This window comes from Cicer arietinum, chromosome 6, assembly GCF_000331145.2.
Source record: "Cicer arietinum cultivar CDC Frontier isolate Library 1 chromosome 6, Cicar.CDCFrontier_v2.0, whole genome shotgun sequence".
NCBI lineage: Eukaryota > Viridiplantae > Streptophyta > Magnoliopsida > Fabales > Fabaceae > Cicer > Cicer arietinum.
The window spans coordinates 50,312,282-50,328,928 of record NC_021165.2 but is presented as its reverse complement, the minus strand read 5'-3'; the positions used below and the strand labels follow the sequence as shown (position 1 = coordinate 50,328,928).

General features: G+C 31.5%; 1 protein-coding gene across 1 annotated transcript; it reads right to left on the bottom strand.

Moving 5' to 3' along the window:
- Positions 1–5,117: 5,117 nt before the first annotated feature.
- On the bottom strand, positions 5,118–8,111 carry LOC101511465 (patellin-3). Its single transcript, XM_004506321.4, has 4 exons — positions 6,988–8,111; positions 6,193–6,317; positions 5,918–6,068; positions 5,118–5,813 (listed from the first exon to the last, which is right to left on the bottom strand). The coding sequence occupies exons 1-4, from the start codon at positions 7,876–7,878 to the stop codon at positions 5,559–5,561; spliced, it is 1,422 nt and encodes a 473-aa protein (XP_004506378.1). The 5' UTR covers positions 7,879–8,111; the 3' UTR covers positions 5,118–5,558.
- Positions 8,112–16,647: the final 8,536 nt, after the last annotated feature.

Below are 16,647 nucleotides of genomic sequence, written 5' to 3'. Positions count from 1 at the left end.
AAACCATATCTTTCAAACACATGATGACGGTATCGTATAAGGGAACATATCATATAATCCTCTAGGATATCGTGTCAGTTCACCCTCATGCTCTACAGGTCCCTCTTGCATATGCTCCTCATATAGAACAATATTCTCCTCCTCCTCCTCATGTACCACAACCTGCTCCTCCTCATGTATAGCAATATTAGCCTCAGAGATAGATATATGACCCTGCTCTCCCGAGTCGTCATCTTCCATTATAATTCGTCGTCTCCTCCGAGATGACGTCAGTCAAATTCTTCTTAGAGCATCCATAGATGATGAAGTTTCAAAGTCACGTGTTCCTCGTACTATCTTATCATCTCTTGCCCTAGCACCCGCACCAAGTGGAAAAATAATTAGTTAAAATAAAATGAATTAAATAAATAGTAATGGAATAAAAAATTAAAAAAAATACAAAAAAAATAAAATGGAAAAGAACTTCTGGAAAACTTGGGGGTTGAAGTTTTCTGATAACTCCCGAAAATCTCAAAAAAAGTTTTATGGTATTGTATGTATATGTTCTAGAAAGGTTTAAATAAGTTTTCCGATAGCTCTAGAAAACTTCAAATAAGATTTCTAAAAATTGTCCTCTGTACTGGAAAACTTTTTTCAAGTTTTTTGAAGTGTAACAGGAATATCAGAAAAGTTGAAAAACGTTTTTGAAAAAAACAAAAATTTTGGTACACACTTCTGTACTAACAAACTCATACGCTGAAATGGTGAAAAATGATAAATTTTAATATTTATATGAAAATATTTATATTATTTCATTCCGTTTGTGAAAAGTAAATGGATAATTTAGAGAGTATAGGATATAACAATCTTAGGAGTATCTAAATATATCTGCCAAGTGCCGATAATTCCAAAGATAAAATAAATAGATCTACTTATTGTAAAAATAAATAAATAAATAAGATACAATCTACCTTTTTTATTTTATAATAAGCTAATTTATGATGTTAATTTTTAAAATTTGAAACTCGTTTTAAACTCCTTCGGATGTCTCTTAACTCATTAGTTGAACTATTTACATATACAGTTTTTTTCCAAAAAATATTTATCTTTTTATATTAATAGGTGTATTTATTATTGTACATTTATCTATGGAGGCATATTTATAAAAACATTTAAAAGTAATAATATAAATAAGTTTTATTATTATTTTTTTCTTCTATAATGGAGACTAAATAGAGTATTAACCAAGCACTGAAAATATTGTAGGATCCATTACGGTTGATAGGGGTGTACACAGGTTGGTTAGGCTGGTTTTGACAAAATTCAATATCCGATCGATTATCTTTGGGTTGCATTAAGTTCTAAATCCGTATTTTTTATTTAACCCGAACTGAACCGACCCGATCAAGAACGAGTTGAGTTGAATTGGGTTGACCGGTTATAAAAATTCAATCATATCATTCAATTCTTTAAAAAAGCCAACAACCTCTCGCACAAAAAAATAAATCCAACAACGGTAAACTAATAAAATATGAAAATTCATCAATTCTAAGCAATGTCAACTTCAAGTCCAAACACTTAACAAATTTCTCAAATTATGAAAAGAAAACAATTGGAAATCTGCAAAAACTTCAAGCACTTCCAAGTTCAAGCACTTAACAAGTTCATCATTATACATAACTCACCAATCATTTTAGTTTACTAAACTACCATAATTTTTTTAATAGTAATGCTTCATTTGTTGCTTTTTTAGAGTAGTTACTATTTTCAAATACAATACTAAAAAAAATTATTTATAAGATTTAAATGTAAAAAATTTAAACTAAATTTATCGTAAGCATAAGTTTTTGCATAAGTATCATTCTTGCTCATAAATAATATTTAATTAAAAAATTTATATTTAATAAATGTAAAAATTTTAAACTAAATATATCATAAGCATAAGCTTTCAGTTCATACCTTTATTATGCAAAACTATAACAAACTATAACATTTAAATAAATAGCAGTTATGAGCACTCCTAACGGTTGATACAACTCATTATTAAAATAAATAGCAGTTATTAGATCTCTGTTAAAATAATATTTTTAAACTCCCGACTCATTATTTTATTATATTTTGTGGGCTTAAGAGAGGAGGCTCATAGTCTCAATATTTTGTTAATTTTGAGATTTTTTTTTTAAATTTTGAAATTAATTTTTTTCGAAAAAATATTGAAAAGACTTCAAAAACATTTTTTTCTCAGAAAAATTGTGAGAAATTTTAAAAAAAGATCGATTTTCTTCTTGAATTAAAAAAATTTCGAGAAAAATTTGTAAATTGTTTTTTATCAAAAAATTTTAAGAAAAAAATAAAAAAAAAATTATTTATCTGAAAAATATTAAAAAAATAATCAAAATTGTTTTTAAAAAAAAAAACGATTTTTTTTTAAAAAAAAAGTCGACCCAGAGGCCCCACTAAGCCCACAAAGTTTTAGGAGCTTTTTAGTATTAGAGTTGTTTTTTTTTTTTTTGGCTTGTTTAACGATGAAATTTTTTCGCCCCTCCAATATGTGGGCTGAGGCTAAGTCAAATTGATAGCTCTAATGGTATTGTAAAAAAAAAAGTTTATCAAAATAATAATTTATAGATTATCTTAGTATGTGTAATTAACTTTAAGACTTTGTTTGAATTGATGGAATTGAGTAGTATGGAATGGAGTTCCATTGTTTGGATTTTAAAAAAATGAATGGAATGAAGTAGAACATGATCGAATACATTCCATCCCATTCCATCATCTTCTCTCATTTTTCTTACCTCCGTTTGGTACAAAACTATCGTGATGAATATTTTAAAATGGACTCTGTTCTATTCCTTTCCATTTAAAAATATCCAAAGAGAGTCTAAAAGAACAATTATAAATAATCTAAGGGAATAAATGATGGCTTTTAAAGTGGACCACCTTCATAAGTGGTCTACTGTGAACTAATACTTAAAAGACTTAAATGCAATTTTGATCCTTATATTTTAGCTGAATCGCGAAAGTAGTCCCCCCATTTTGTTTCTCCCCAATTTTGGTTCCCAAACAGAATTTTGGTCCAAAACTTGATGAAATTTCATTTTTTTAAAACAGTACTACACCATTTATGATCATAGATTTCAGGTACAATTATTGCAAATGAGATCTTGAGGCATGGTGTGACTTAAATAAATACAAAAAAATAAAATTTCATCAAGTTTTGAACCAAAATTATATTTGAGGGACCAAAACTAGAGAGAAATAAAATAGAGGGACTACTTTCGCGATTCAGCTAAAATAGGGGACCAAAACTGCAATTAAGCCTACTTAAAATTAAAAAATAATCGAAATTATAAAAGCAATTGACGATGGTATTTAGAAGTAATAGTTCACTACCCTTTTTATTTTTGTGGATAAGACACTGACCTAATTGATGTCCATTTAATAAAAATACGTATTTGTTTTATCTTATTTTTATTAAATCAATATCATTTAAATCATTGTCTTAGTCATTAAAATAAAGATGATAATTAACATCTACTTCTTGATGAATTTTGTTGTTGTGTTGTATTTGCAAAAATGAAATTATATGTGATTTATTTTGTATGGAAAAAGTTTTTTTTTTTTTATTTGTGTGTGAAATCTCATATTTTAAATTTTTATTCATCAATCTACATATAGAGCTAACCTGTAATATAAAAATATATCATAAAATAAAATAAGAAACAAATCATATACATTCTAAACAAAAATATAAATTATATTTTTCTAATAATATCTTATTTTAAATCTTAAATATGTGAATCTAAATCTAAATAAAATCTTCTAAAAGAATATCTAAACATATCATTCTGAATACTACTAAAAAATGAATAAATGAATATTAGAATTATTAAGTATTTTTTAAATATTCGTTATGGTGGACCGTGTTCAGTATTAAGATTTTCTAGAAGTAATATTTGTACAACATATATCTATCTTCTAACATAAAATCCCTGTAGTCGACATGATACCCTTCCCCCACCTTACCAATTGCTTCCAAGAGAAAGAGAAGCTAAAGAACAAACACAGCTTGTCCTCCTATAAGGGAAAGGAGCAAAGCCGAGGGACAGATTAGCTACTTTTTATTCAACAATTGATTATTCATTCCTTTCCAACTGTAAAGCATCTACTACTCTAGCAACACTAGCAATCATTTCTTGCACCAAACACAAAATTGATTGGTTTCTTAACATTTGTTTTCACAAACACTTACGAGCTAACCTGACCATAAAATTATATTTTTAGGTTATCTTGAAAAACTTATTAAAATAAGCTTTAAAATATCTTATGAGCATAGACTCTTCTGAAAACTTATATACATGCCTATATCATCATGAGATAAGCTTCATTAAGCTCTAGAAACAAGTAGATTAGAGGGGAATTTTAAAACTCTGGAAGGTAATTAGAGGGGAATTTTAAAACTCTGGAAGGTATAGTTAACATCACATGGTTATGTGATTTTTTTCACAGGAAATAATCTTATTCTAAATACGCGTAAGTATTTTTAAGTTACATTTACCACATTGTCTAATCTCTTCTACTAGACTCAACTACAGTTGGTATTAACATCACATTATTAACTCTACACAATTAAACAACCTCCTTCGAAGCTTTTGCAAGTTTTCAAATAACAAAATAGGAAATATCATTTAGTTCCAGAAGAAATTAACATGGTGAATATTAATTCAGATTAGGCTACCTAGGCAGCATGAGGTCACCTGTAGAAACGATTTACCACCAAATAGAAGGCAAATGCACAAACAAGAAAGACAATCACAGCATCTGCAATGTTCAACTGAGATTAAAGTACTGCCAATCCCATGTTATTGACTGTTCTAATTTGATTAGAAGGTATGAGTATGAAGCACAAAAACTGACACAGAAACATCAACACCGGTAATAATTTAAAAAAATTAATTAATTGAATGTAATCAAAGTGTTGTTGTTGTACACGCATTCGATCAGAGATGTTGGTGATATAGAGTTTAGAAATAGAATGCATATCAAATAGAAATTATAATAATAAGTTGAAGAAATGGCAAAAGTTTTGCTGATAAAATCCACACTAGACAAAGTTTGGAATTATCCGTAGACCGCCCTGAGGAAACCATCTTCTTTACCCAAAAATTGGGACCGGTTATGTAACACAACATATGAAGAGTTTGTTACTGGATAAGTACAACAACAAAATTTTACAGTGAAATGAAACATCTCTTAATTCAGGTTTTTTTTAAGTGACAAATACATATAATCCCAAACCAACATCATTTCCAATTCCATGTGCTACACTCTTCCTTCATATTGTTCATCACCAGAAAATAAAAGAACAAATTTAGACTAGCTATGAAACGTTTTTCTAGAAATAAGTATTAAATACAACAACAACAGAGAGATGAATCTGCAAACAACTCACGAGTCACGACCAAAACTATAGACGCATTATGGGTTGAACGAATTATGACACGCATACTTCTTAATCGTGAAGCTCAATTTCCTTCATGTATCGAAAATCACTCGAGAGACTACAGAAGATTTTGTATTCAATCAGAGTAGGGTTTGATCTTGAACCTGTAAAGAAGCCTCTTCTTTTTCAAGGTAGGATTGTCAACAGTGAGGAACAATTTTCCCAGTTCACTAACTTTGAAGCTACTGGAAACCACTGGTTCATCACTCGGAGACATCTTTGTAGCCTTCTGAATAATAACCGCATATCCATCTTTAGCATCAGGTTTGAATTCAGCACTGTAACTAACCTCCCAGCCCACTACGCGCAACTCCCAGACAATAATGCATTTCTGCAGATCACACACCGCAATTCACTGAGATATTTCATTCATAGACATATACGATAGAGTCTCGTTTTATTAAAAAAGAAGAGAAAAAATGATTGCAATCGCACCTCGTAAATAGCAATTTCCACTGTTTGCTTTGTGGTCGGCTTTACCGGAATTTCTGTGATGGGATCAGACATGCTGAAGTCTGGGTTGCAATCACAGAAATCCACACTCAGGCCACCATACTGAACTGGCACTTGCTCTGGAGAAATATACCTAAACAATTTCGTAGACAAATATAGAAAGTGAGTTCACAAATTCACAGCCTAACAAACAAACCCGAGAGTTAAAACTGTAAAAGATTTCAAATCAGACAATGCTTATTGTTCAATTCACTAACTTGAAAAGTGTATCGGGAGACTTGGATGGGCCTGCAAACACAAATTTACTCTTTGTTCTCTGAGTCAAGAACGGATTGATCATGGTATAGAATGCAAGATACCACCACGGCACATTGATAAAAACCTAGAGAATTAAAATTGAAATGAATTAACAAAGAAACAAACCATATCACTCATCATTTCATCATCGTTTACTATTAATATCCCATTTCCAAATTGACAAATAGATAACTGAATGAATCACCATTTTAGTCCTTAAAATTGTAAGATCGAGTAATTTGATCCTCCAAATTTACGAAATAACAAATTAGTCCCTAAAATTGAATATCAACAACCAATTTAATCCCGTTGCCAATAAATTCAATCAGTCTTGATAAATCTGAATTGCAAAACAGATATTAGCAAAAGCCCTTAACAAAATTTACGAAAACATGCTGCTACTAAGCATGCCCCAAACAACTTGTCAACTCAACATTTCTGACTTTATCAGATGACAGCTATGAAGCACAGATACAGATACAGACACTAACATGTCAACATAGTTTGAGAAAATGAATTAATTGAATGCAATCAAGGGGTCGGGCACTAACAAGTGTCAGACACGGGACATGCCTAAGTGTCGGTGCTCCAGAGGATGACAAAAGTATTGAATTAATTGCCAATCTTCAATTTCAAATAATGACATTTCATAAATTTGGTCGGGACCCTAAAATATCCATGACTAAAATGGCGATTAACTCCGGTAACATAAATAATTAGATAATAAAACAATAAAAATGGGAATGTGAATCAACCTGTTTAGCAACAAACTCAGGATAATTATCCTGAAGCAACTGCAAAGCTTGTTTAGTAGCAATTCTCAGTTCTCTCTTAGCAGGACCAGGAGAGTTTTTAAGATCATTAACTTGAAAAACAGTGTTAACACAACCAGGATTAAAATCAAGCTTCCTAATACTCTTCTCCAAGAACTGAATCCTCCAACGCAAAAACCTGTTCCTTCTTTCCTCATTAGAAAAAGTCTTATCATAAAGTTCCTTATTCTGAAACTCACCATAAACATTATAACAAACAGGATGACCTTCTCTTGAATAACCATGCATGAAAACAACTTTGTCTAAATCATCACCTAGATCTTCATCCAAAAGTGATTCTATGTTGAAATCTTTCCTCCATTGAAGTGTGTTGTTGATCATTGTGAGTGATTCCTTCACTTTGAACTCTCTGGCTCTTAGGAATTTGAGGAGAATCACATCAGTTCTTTCGTCTTGGAGAAGAGGAACACCCCAAATTGAAACTTCTTGTTCGGTTAGGGTTTGTGTTAGGAGTTTTTTTAATTCTTCGAGTGAATCTCTTTCGGAATCAGATAGATCGCTAACTCTGTTGCTTTCTTCTTTGAATGAAACTGAATTCTGTGGAATCTTATTCTGTTGGAGTTGGTTGTGGTTTTCCTGTTCTTCTTCTTTGGGTTGTTCAACCACAGCAACATCTTGTGATGAGTTACCTTTTGGGTCGTTTTCTGGTTCAGGTTGTTGTAACGGTACATCGTGTAGTTCAATTTTCTCGGTGACCGGGAGTTCCGGTTTCAGTTCAGGTTCGGGAGTAACGGTGGATGAATCAGCTTCATGCGGTAGTGTGACATGTGGAGGAGGAGGAGGGGTAGGGTTTGAGTCGTTATTTTCAGCCATTTGTAAAAAGAGAGTGATGATAAGGTTGAAGTTGAAGTCCGCGAGTACTTGTGAACTAAGATACAAAGAGAGGCAGAATGTGAAGAATGGTTTTGGAGAGGTTGAAGTAGTAAGTAAGAGAAGTAACAACTCCTCCAAAGAAGTAACAACTATGAAGTGAAGTTCTACTCGATGGATTCAAAAGACAACATTCAGCGGCCGAATCCAATGCTGTATGTCAGTGTCAATGTTTCGCAAAGTCATCTAGTTTTACTCTGTTTTATTACCCCCACCACCACCACATAGGTTTCTTTCTATTTTTAAGTACTACTGGATTTATTTACAACAACTATTAACTAGTGTTTTAAAGGTATTTATTAAAGAAGTAAAAAGTAGAAAAAATATATTAAAAATGTATTTTTAATTTTTTTTAAATTTATCATTTTCAATATTATTTTATTTTTGTTTTTTTAATAAATACTTTTAAGATAATTGTTAACAAAATATTTATTTATTTAATCTTAAATACACTTTTTACTTCTTTTAGGTTGTTTAAAATTAAATTTTTGATCATTTATGTTTAAAATTGGATTTTTAATCTTCTGTTCTATAATTTGTGGGATTTTATTAGTCTCTCTATTTTTTATGACATAGTTTGCTCATTAACGACATAACAGTGATGTATTGCAATTGAATATGATAAAATAGAATTGTGTTTACGATCTTATCTTTTTCTTTACAATCTTCGCTTACGTGGGTATTAAAAATATGTGTTTGTGACTTTGTCGAATAAAATAGATATCGATTAATGACATGAATTTAATTTCTCTAATTCATGTGTGTCACATTATTAATAAGTATGCAATATCATAAAAAAATCGAGGAGACCAACAAAATCTCAAAAGTTGTGAATTAGGAGATCGAAAACTCGATTTAAAAAATTAGAAGACTAAAAATTAATTTTGAACGAAAGAGTATTTAAGCCATTTATTTATTTAGTTTAAAAAAGTTTATTCTTTCTTTTTTTTTATTAAAAAGATTCATTTTGTTTATTTACCCACGTGTTATTCTTAAAAAAAAATACCTCAAACATGGTTTGAGCTTCAAATGGGCAAAAACAATTACAATAGCATGAGACATATATTGGAGAAGGAAAATCCTTAATCCTATGAATCAAGTTTTTAATGAAACCAACGAAAGATGCATAGTCCAACGTGGAGAAAAATGTTCTCACCTATGTTGGAATTAGGTTGATTCTAGGAACAACTTATTCATCATGTTTTGATATAACAAATGTACTTTATGAGAATAATTTACTACACTAATGATTTCATTGAGTTTGTGGTAAATAGAATCAGGAAGCAAAGAAAACAATATCAAAGGAAGATGTTAGAGGAAACAAAGACATCCAAGGAAACAAAGATGTTAGAGGAAACGAACATATCAGAGTGAAGTGAAGTCAACAGAATGTTCAGACTCTGATTATTACACACGTTGTTGTGTGCACGCATTTACCTTTGAAAATTTGCCTATGAAGCGTCTGCCTAGTGTGCCTCTGAAGCTTCTATGCGTCTGCCTCTGTAGACTAAAACATGAATTTGAAGCTCCCATTACAATAACTCTAAAGCTTCTATTCGAGTTGTCTCTAAAGCTCATGTTGAATTCGCTCTAAAGACTGCAACTTGTTCCAAGGTGTTGCTTATGATATGTAACATGCTCTGAAGATGCAACAAGTTGACGTTGCCCATGCCACTAATTCTAAGTCATCCAATTATGCCTCTAACTACCTGAACCAATCAACACATCATTTGAAGCTCCCATTACAATAACTCTAAAGCTTCTATTAGAGTTGCCTCTAAAGCTCATGTTCTGTTTGCTCTGAAGACTGCAACTTGTTTCAAGATGTTGCATATAATAAGCAACATGCTCTGAAGATGCAACAAGGTGAAGTTGCCCATGCCACTAATTATAAGTCATGCAATTCTACCTCTAACTACCTGAACCAAGCAACACATCATTTCATTCTGATGATCAAGCTTTGTTCTGGTGAAGAAAGTCAATGGCTTTTATGGAAAGCCAACACATTGATGAAGACTGAGCTGTTTCATAATTTTGATGGTCCAAGAACATATTATGATATGTTGCCACTACTCTTAAACAAGTGTATGAAAGAATACTCAAGGTGCATTATTTGCAAGTGCTATCTGGACATTCTTGCACATAATCTTTCTAGAATATTTGGTTGAAGATTCGTTTTGGAATTAATCAAGTTTCAACAGTCATATTCCCAAAATTGTATCTATCAAGATTTATTTTTTTGTGAAGATCTTTGTTGACCTTGCACAGAGAAGATACATTCAGAATATTCAAGGAGAATTATTTTCAAGCGCTATCTGGACAATCTCGCACATAATATTTCTAGAATATTTGGTTGAAGAATCATTTTGGAATTAATCAAGCTTCAACGGTTATATTTCAAAACCGTATCTATCAAGGTTTAATTTTTATGAAGATCTCTATTGATCTTATGCAAGAAAGATACACTCAAAATTTGTTTGAGACAATATTGAAACCCTAATTCATGCTATATAAAGGGATCAATTTTGAAGAAGACAGCACAACAACTCCGAAAAAACTTACGAGCGCAAAATTCTTTAAGTATTCAGTTTCAAGGTTTTAGTTAAGAAAAGACATTCATTCGTATCTTGTATTACTTAGTGCTTAACGCTCTGTTTTAGTGTGAAGTTCATTGTAATCAATTCGTGTAGAAAAAGAAAAACAAAACCTAGTTTCACCCATTTGTAACCCAACCCAGCAGTGGCTATTCTACCTTGACGACTTGTAGGTTTTCAAGTTGGAAGTTGAGATGACTTGACTTGTACGGTCAAGGTGTTGTAGTGCCTCAATGATCTGTAGGTTTTAGGTTGGAAGTTGAGAAGACTAACTTGTAGGGTTAGGTGTTGTAATTCAGGTTCTGAATTAGTGGAAAAATTCTTCTTGTGAGAGGACTGGACGCAACTGCCACGTTGGTAGTGAACCAATATAAATCTTGGGGTTTTTCCCTTTACCCTAATAGTTTGTTTATTTGTTGTCTCTGATCTGTTATATCAGTTCTAGTATCTCAGATCAGATTTTTGAAAAGAAGTTTTTGATAAGGCGAAACACAATTTAACCCCATTCTCGTGTTTTTGCATCTTCAATTTGTAGCCAAGTTTGGTCTTAAGGACGAACACTTTTTAGTGTTTGAGAAATGATCCACCTTTTCAACATGTCTGGTTTTGGTGATGAAGCCACACGAGGAAACATCAACATACCCGTCTATTTGATGGAGAATGTTTAAGGTATTGGAAGGACATACTCATAAGTTTCTTTAATCACAAGATCTTGAGCTTTGGGATTTGGTTGAAGATGGGTACAATTGCTTATACTAATGAAGATGGTATTAAAATATCCAGAAAGGAGATGAATGTTGGTTAAAAAAAAAATAAAAATTTCAAGGTGCATCATAAAACCATAACGTTTAAGATGAATGCAACCACATTCAAGGAGTTTGACAAGTGCACCAACAAGGAAACAACTAAGAGTATCTATGATGCCCTGGTTCTGACCTATGAAGGAAGAAATCAGGTCGAAGAAGGAAAAGCTAATCTTGTGGTCAGAAAGTATGAGCTTTTTCAAATGGAGAAAGATGAAGATATTGATACTATGTTTTCCAGGTTTCAAACTCTAGTATCAAGGTTAAGAAGATCCTAAGTAGCTACGCAACTACTGGTCATGTCAAGAAGATCCTAAGGAGTCTGCCCAACAAGTGGAGACCCAAGATCACAACTATTCCAGAAGCAAAAGACCTGAATAGTCTTCATTTGGAGGAGTCAATCAGTTCTCTCAGGTCTCACAAGATTGAACTTGTAGAGGATGAGCCCAGGAAGACGTATAAGATTCTAGGTCTCAAATCCAAGCAAAAGAAGGCTCTACAAGTAGCAGCATAATCAGATGATAATGATTCAGAGGATCAAAATGTACCAATCTGGAGAAAGGAAAGTTTTAGAGGAGTGATTCCAAGTCTAACAAAAAGGTTTTGATAGATACATGGGATGACTCTGATGAAGATCAAGTTGATTTGGCTTTGATGGCTGATGTTGAATATGACTCTGGAAGTGAGTATGTGGATGATGAAATTGAGGTACTTTCTGATCTAACTCGTATTGAATTAATTACAGTTATAAATGATTTTTTTAAAATAAAAATCACACTATTTCTTTAAAACAAAAAACTCTCAAAAAAGTTAATTTGATTATGACTGAACAATACAACTTTCTCAAAAATGATTTTGAAGAACTTAATAGAGAAAATTTGACTTTGAATAATAAAATTATTTTAAAACCATCAGAGGAAATCATTTACAATTCAGTCAAATACGAAGTAGCATTTTCAGGATTTCCTTGAAAACAACATAGATAGAAGCATACTTGCATCTATGATTTATGGTGTTAGCATAAATAATAAGAATAGAATATGATTTAAAGAAACAATGATTAAGTCTAAACTTACTCCTTCTGATGAGATGTGTACAATATGCTCCAAGAAAAGGCACAATAAAATATCTTGTCCTATGCTAACATCATGGAAAGATAAGAAACCTTTCAGAACTAACAAACTAGGACCTAACCAAATTTGGGTACCTAAAGATAAGATTGTTTGTGTTGCAGATGTTCTTAGTAGTCAAATTGAAACGTCAATCATGGTACTTGGGCAGTGGATGCCCATAACATATGGCATTAGAAAGATCTATGTTCCAAGACCTAACTTTGACCAAGGGAGGCTTAGTGACTTTTGGAGGAAAACATAAAGGCGAAATCATTGGACACTACACAGTTGGTAACAACACCTTTACTTCTATTTATAGTGTTTGTAAGTTAAGGGATTAAAACATAACCTACCGAGCATAATTCAATTAAGTGACAATGGTTATGATCTTGTCTCTAATCAAAAGTAATGTTGGGGAATAACTCAGTCTCATGGGTTTGTATTGTTTACTTGCCAGAGGCAAGGTAACATTTACAAAATAAACCTTTCTAACTTAGAAAAACAAGAGGTTATATGTTTTATGTCTTTGAATGATGAATAATTGATTTGACATAAAAGATTGGGTCATACCAATCTGAGGTTAATCACAAAATTAAACAAATTTCAACTTGTTAAAGGCCTGCCAAATCTTAAATACAAATAAGAAGTTCTTTGTGAGGCTTGTCAAAAAGGGAAACAAACAAAAAAAATTATTTTTCTCCTAAAAACATTGTTTTCACAAACAAACCTCTTGAACTTTTACATGATTTTTTTGGCCTAGTTCAAACAACGTTGTAAGTGGTAAAAAATATGGGCTTTTCATTGTTGATGATTATTCCTGTTTGACACGGGTTAAGTTTCTTAAACTCAAGGATGAGTCACATAAGGAATTTACTACCTTCTACAAACAAGTGCAAAATGAAAAATATTTTTCAATAGTAACTACTCGTAGTGATCATGAAAACAAACTTTTTGAAAACTTATGTGAAGAGAATGGTATTTTACACAATTTATCCTCTCTTAGAACACCTCAACATAATGGTGTTGTAGAAGAGAAAACCATACTCTAAGAAATGGCTTGCACCATGATGCATGAAACGAATGCTGATAAACACTTTTTGGCAGAGGTAGTAAATACTGCATGTTATATTCAGAACATAGTTTGTATGAGACCTATTCCAAAGAAGATACGTTATGAATTATGGAAAGGTAAAAAGCCCAACATTTCTTATTTTTGTAGCTTGGTTGTGATTGTTATATTTGGAACACTCAAGTTTGTCTTGGCAAGTTTGACCCTCAATCACAAAAGTATACCTTCTTAAGATACTTTGAAAGATCTAAAGCTTATAAAGTATACAATAGGGAACTTTGATTGTAGAGGAGTCAATACATGTTATGTTTGATGACAAGCAGTTTGACCTCAAAAAGTTTAGCTAGATGAGGTTCCTACAAGTTTTGATAATCCAGAGGAAATTAGGAAACTAGAGGAAGCAGGAAAACCGAAGGAAACATAAAAACCAGAGGTAGAAGGAAAATCAGAGGTATCAGGAAAATCAGAGGAATATAACAAAATAGTATAGGATAAGACTGATGTTAGAACAAGTCAAGAAGCTAAAACTTGATGGAAGTACAAGTTATTGAATCTCTCTAATTATTGGGAAATCCAATGATCTTCTAAAGACGAGATCAACTCTCAAGGGTACTTCTTTGTTTGGTCTGCTCTCACTGATTGAACATTCCTCTATTGATGAAGTCTTGAGAGATGAAGGATGGGTTCTAGCTATGTAAGAGGAACTCAATGAATTCAAGAGGAATAATGTTTGGGATCTTCTACCTAGGCTAAAGGATAAGAAACCCATTGGAACCAATTGGGTATTCAAGAAAAAGATGAACGAAAAGGGATAGGTTGTTAGGAACAAAGCACGCCTAGTTGCATAAGGTTACAATCAGCAAGAAGGTATTGATTACACCGAGACATTTTCTCCGATGGCCAGGTTAGAGCCAATATGTATTTTACTTTCCTTTGCTATTTTCAATAATATCACTATATATCAAATGGATGTGAAAAATGCATTTATGAATGGTTACATCAATGAAGAAGTGTATGTGAAACAACCTCGTGGTTTTGCAAATAATGAGTTTACAGACCCATTGTTTGTAAATTAATCACACAATAAAATTCAACAACTTGTGGGTTGCAAAGGTGTTTTAGTAATTATCGTAGAGGTGTGGTGACTGGTGAGGTAGTTGTGGCAACAAATACATGGGAGTGGAGACAGTAGAAACAATAATGACGGTTATGAAAACGATGCCAGTAGATAGATAAAGATGGTAAAACTGTTGAGATGTTAGCGATGTGAAAGTTGCTTAGAACACTATGCAAGGTGATTACGCAAGGCAACAAAGCGTTTTTGACATGTTCTTGTTTTTCATGTAAGTCAATTTGTATAAATAACAAAACTCATTGGAGAATTTCACCAATCTAAATCCTAACTTGGCTAATATGCCCATATCTACAAAGGGTGTGGGAAACACGGTTCTTATCCCTTATTATATGATTAAAGTATAAAATTTAAAAGTGGTCCATTCAGTCCATAAACTCAGTAGAACAGAATAAACATAACCATGAAACTGATGTTTCTTTTGCAACCCTAGAAAATTGGTCTCATTTTCCATCTCCAAAATACAATTGTTGAAACTAAAATATTTCACAAAGTTAGTCCCCAGAAGCACACCCATGACTTTTGCAATCTACACATCAGGAAGAAAAAGTTTGTACCAATTCATTGCAGCCAAGAAGGCACCCTATGAGTTTTCTGATTGCATGAGACACCCCACTATCCCATTGGTGAAACCTAAATAACTAATCATTGACACACCGTATTTAGTTGACTGAGTTGGAACCTGTTATTTCCTAGGAACTTGTCGTCTCCCCCGTCTTTGCCTTCTCCCACTCGAAAACGAGAAACATAAGAAATGGGGAGTTTGAATGTTTTTTTTTATTTTAAAACAGTTTTTACAAGGCTAAAATAAAGCAATGAAACAAATCAAGTAAATAGAAAACCATAACGACACAATAAATTTATCCTAGTTCACCACCAACATGGTAGTTATTGTGGAACCAAGTTGGTTTTATAGTGTGGAACCAAGTTACTGTGGAACCAAATATTTTATGAGAACATCATATTTGATTTCTCAGAGTATGAAAAAAGATTCATGTTTTTGAAGAAAATAAAAAATAAGATTTGATTCAGATATATGATTGAAGAAAATCTTTGACCAAGTTGAAAATAAGATATGGTCAAATGTTTTTAAAGAAAATCTAAAATAAGATTGGATTCAGATTTATATTGAAGAAAATATTTGACCAAGTTGAAAAAAAGATATGGTCAAATGTTTTTGAAGGAAATCTAAAATAAGATTTGATTAATAACTATGATTGAAGAAAATCTTTAACCAAGTTGAAAAGAAGATATGGTCAAATGTTTTTGAAGAAAATCTAAAATAAGATTTTATTCTGATTTTTGATTGAATAAAATCTTTGACCATGTTTAAAAGAAGATATGGTCAAGATTTGTAGGAGATTTGATCAAGATTTATCACAAGAAGATGTGCATTATTTACAAGAAGATTTGATCAAGATTTATGTGAAAAAAATACGAACAAAATCAATTTGAAGAACTTATAAATCCAATCTAAAAAAAATACGAACAAAATCAATATGAACAAAATACGAACATAATCAATCTAAATAATTTACAAACTAAATCTAAACAAAATATGAACAAAATCAATCTAGAAGAACTGCTCATATTAGATTCTGAAATAAAGAATTGGCTAAATAACATATTATCAAAAAGTACTTGTTCATAACTATTTTTGAATAAGATTATTGTTGACAAAGCAAGGAATGAAGATACAATTCAAAATTAAACAAGGACTAAATTGAAGCCTTATTTTTATTTAAAAATAGATACTTAAGGCTAAAGAAAAAAATCATCGAAAATCAAAAGAGTAAAAGAATTTCGTAAGCTAAAAATTTCAAATTCACCTTAGAGTTCAATGAGAGAAACACTTGTTCAAGTTACTAATATTTTTTTAGTGTTATTTCTTAGAGTATGAGAGTTATTATTATTATTATTATTATTATTATTATTATTATTATTATTATTATTATTATTATTATTATTATTATTATTATTATTATTATTATTATTATTATTA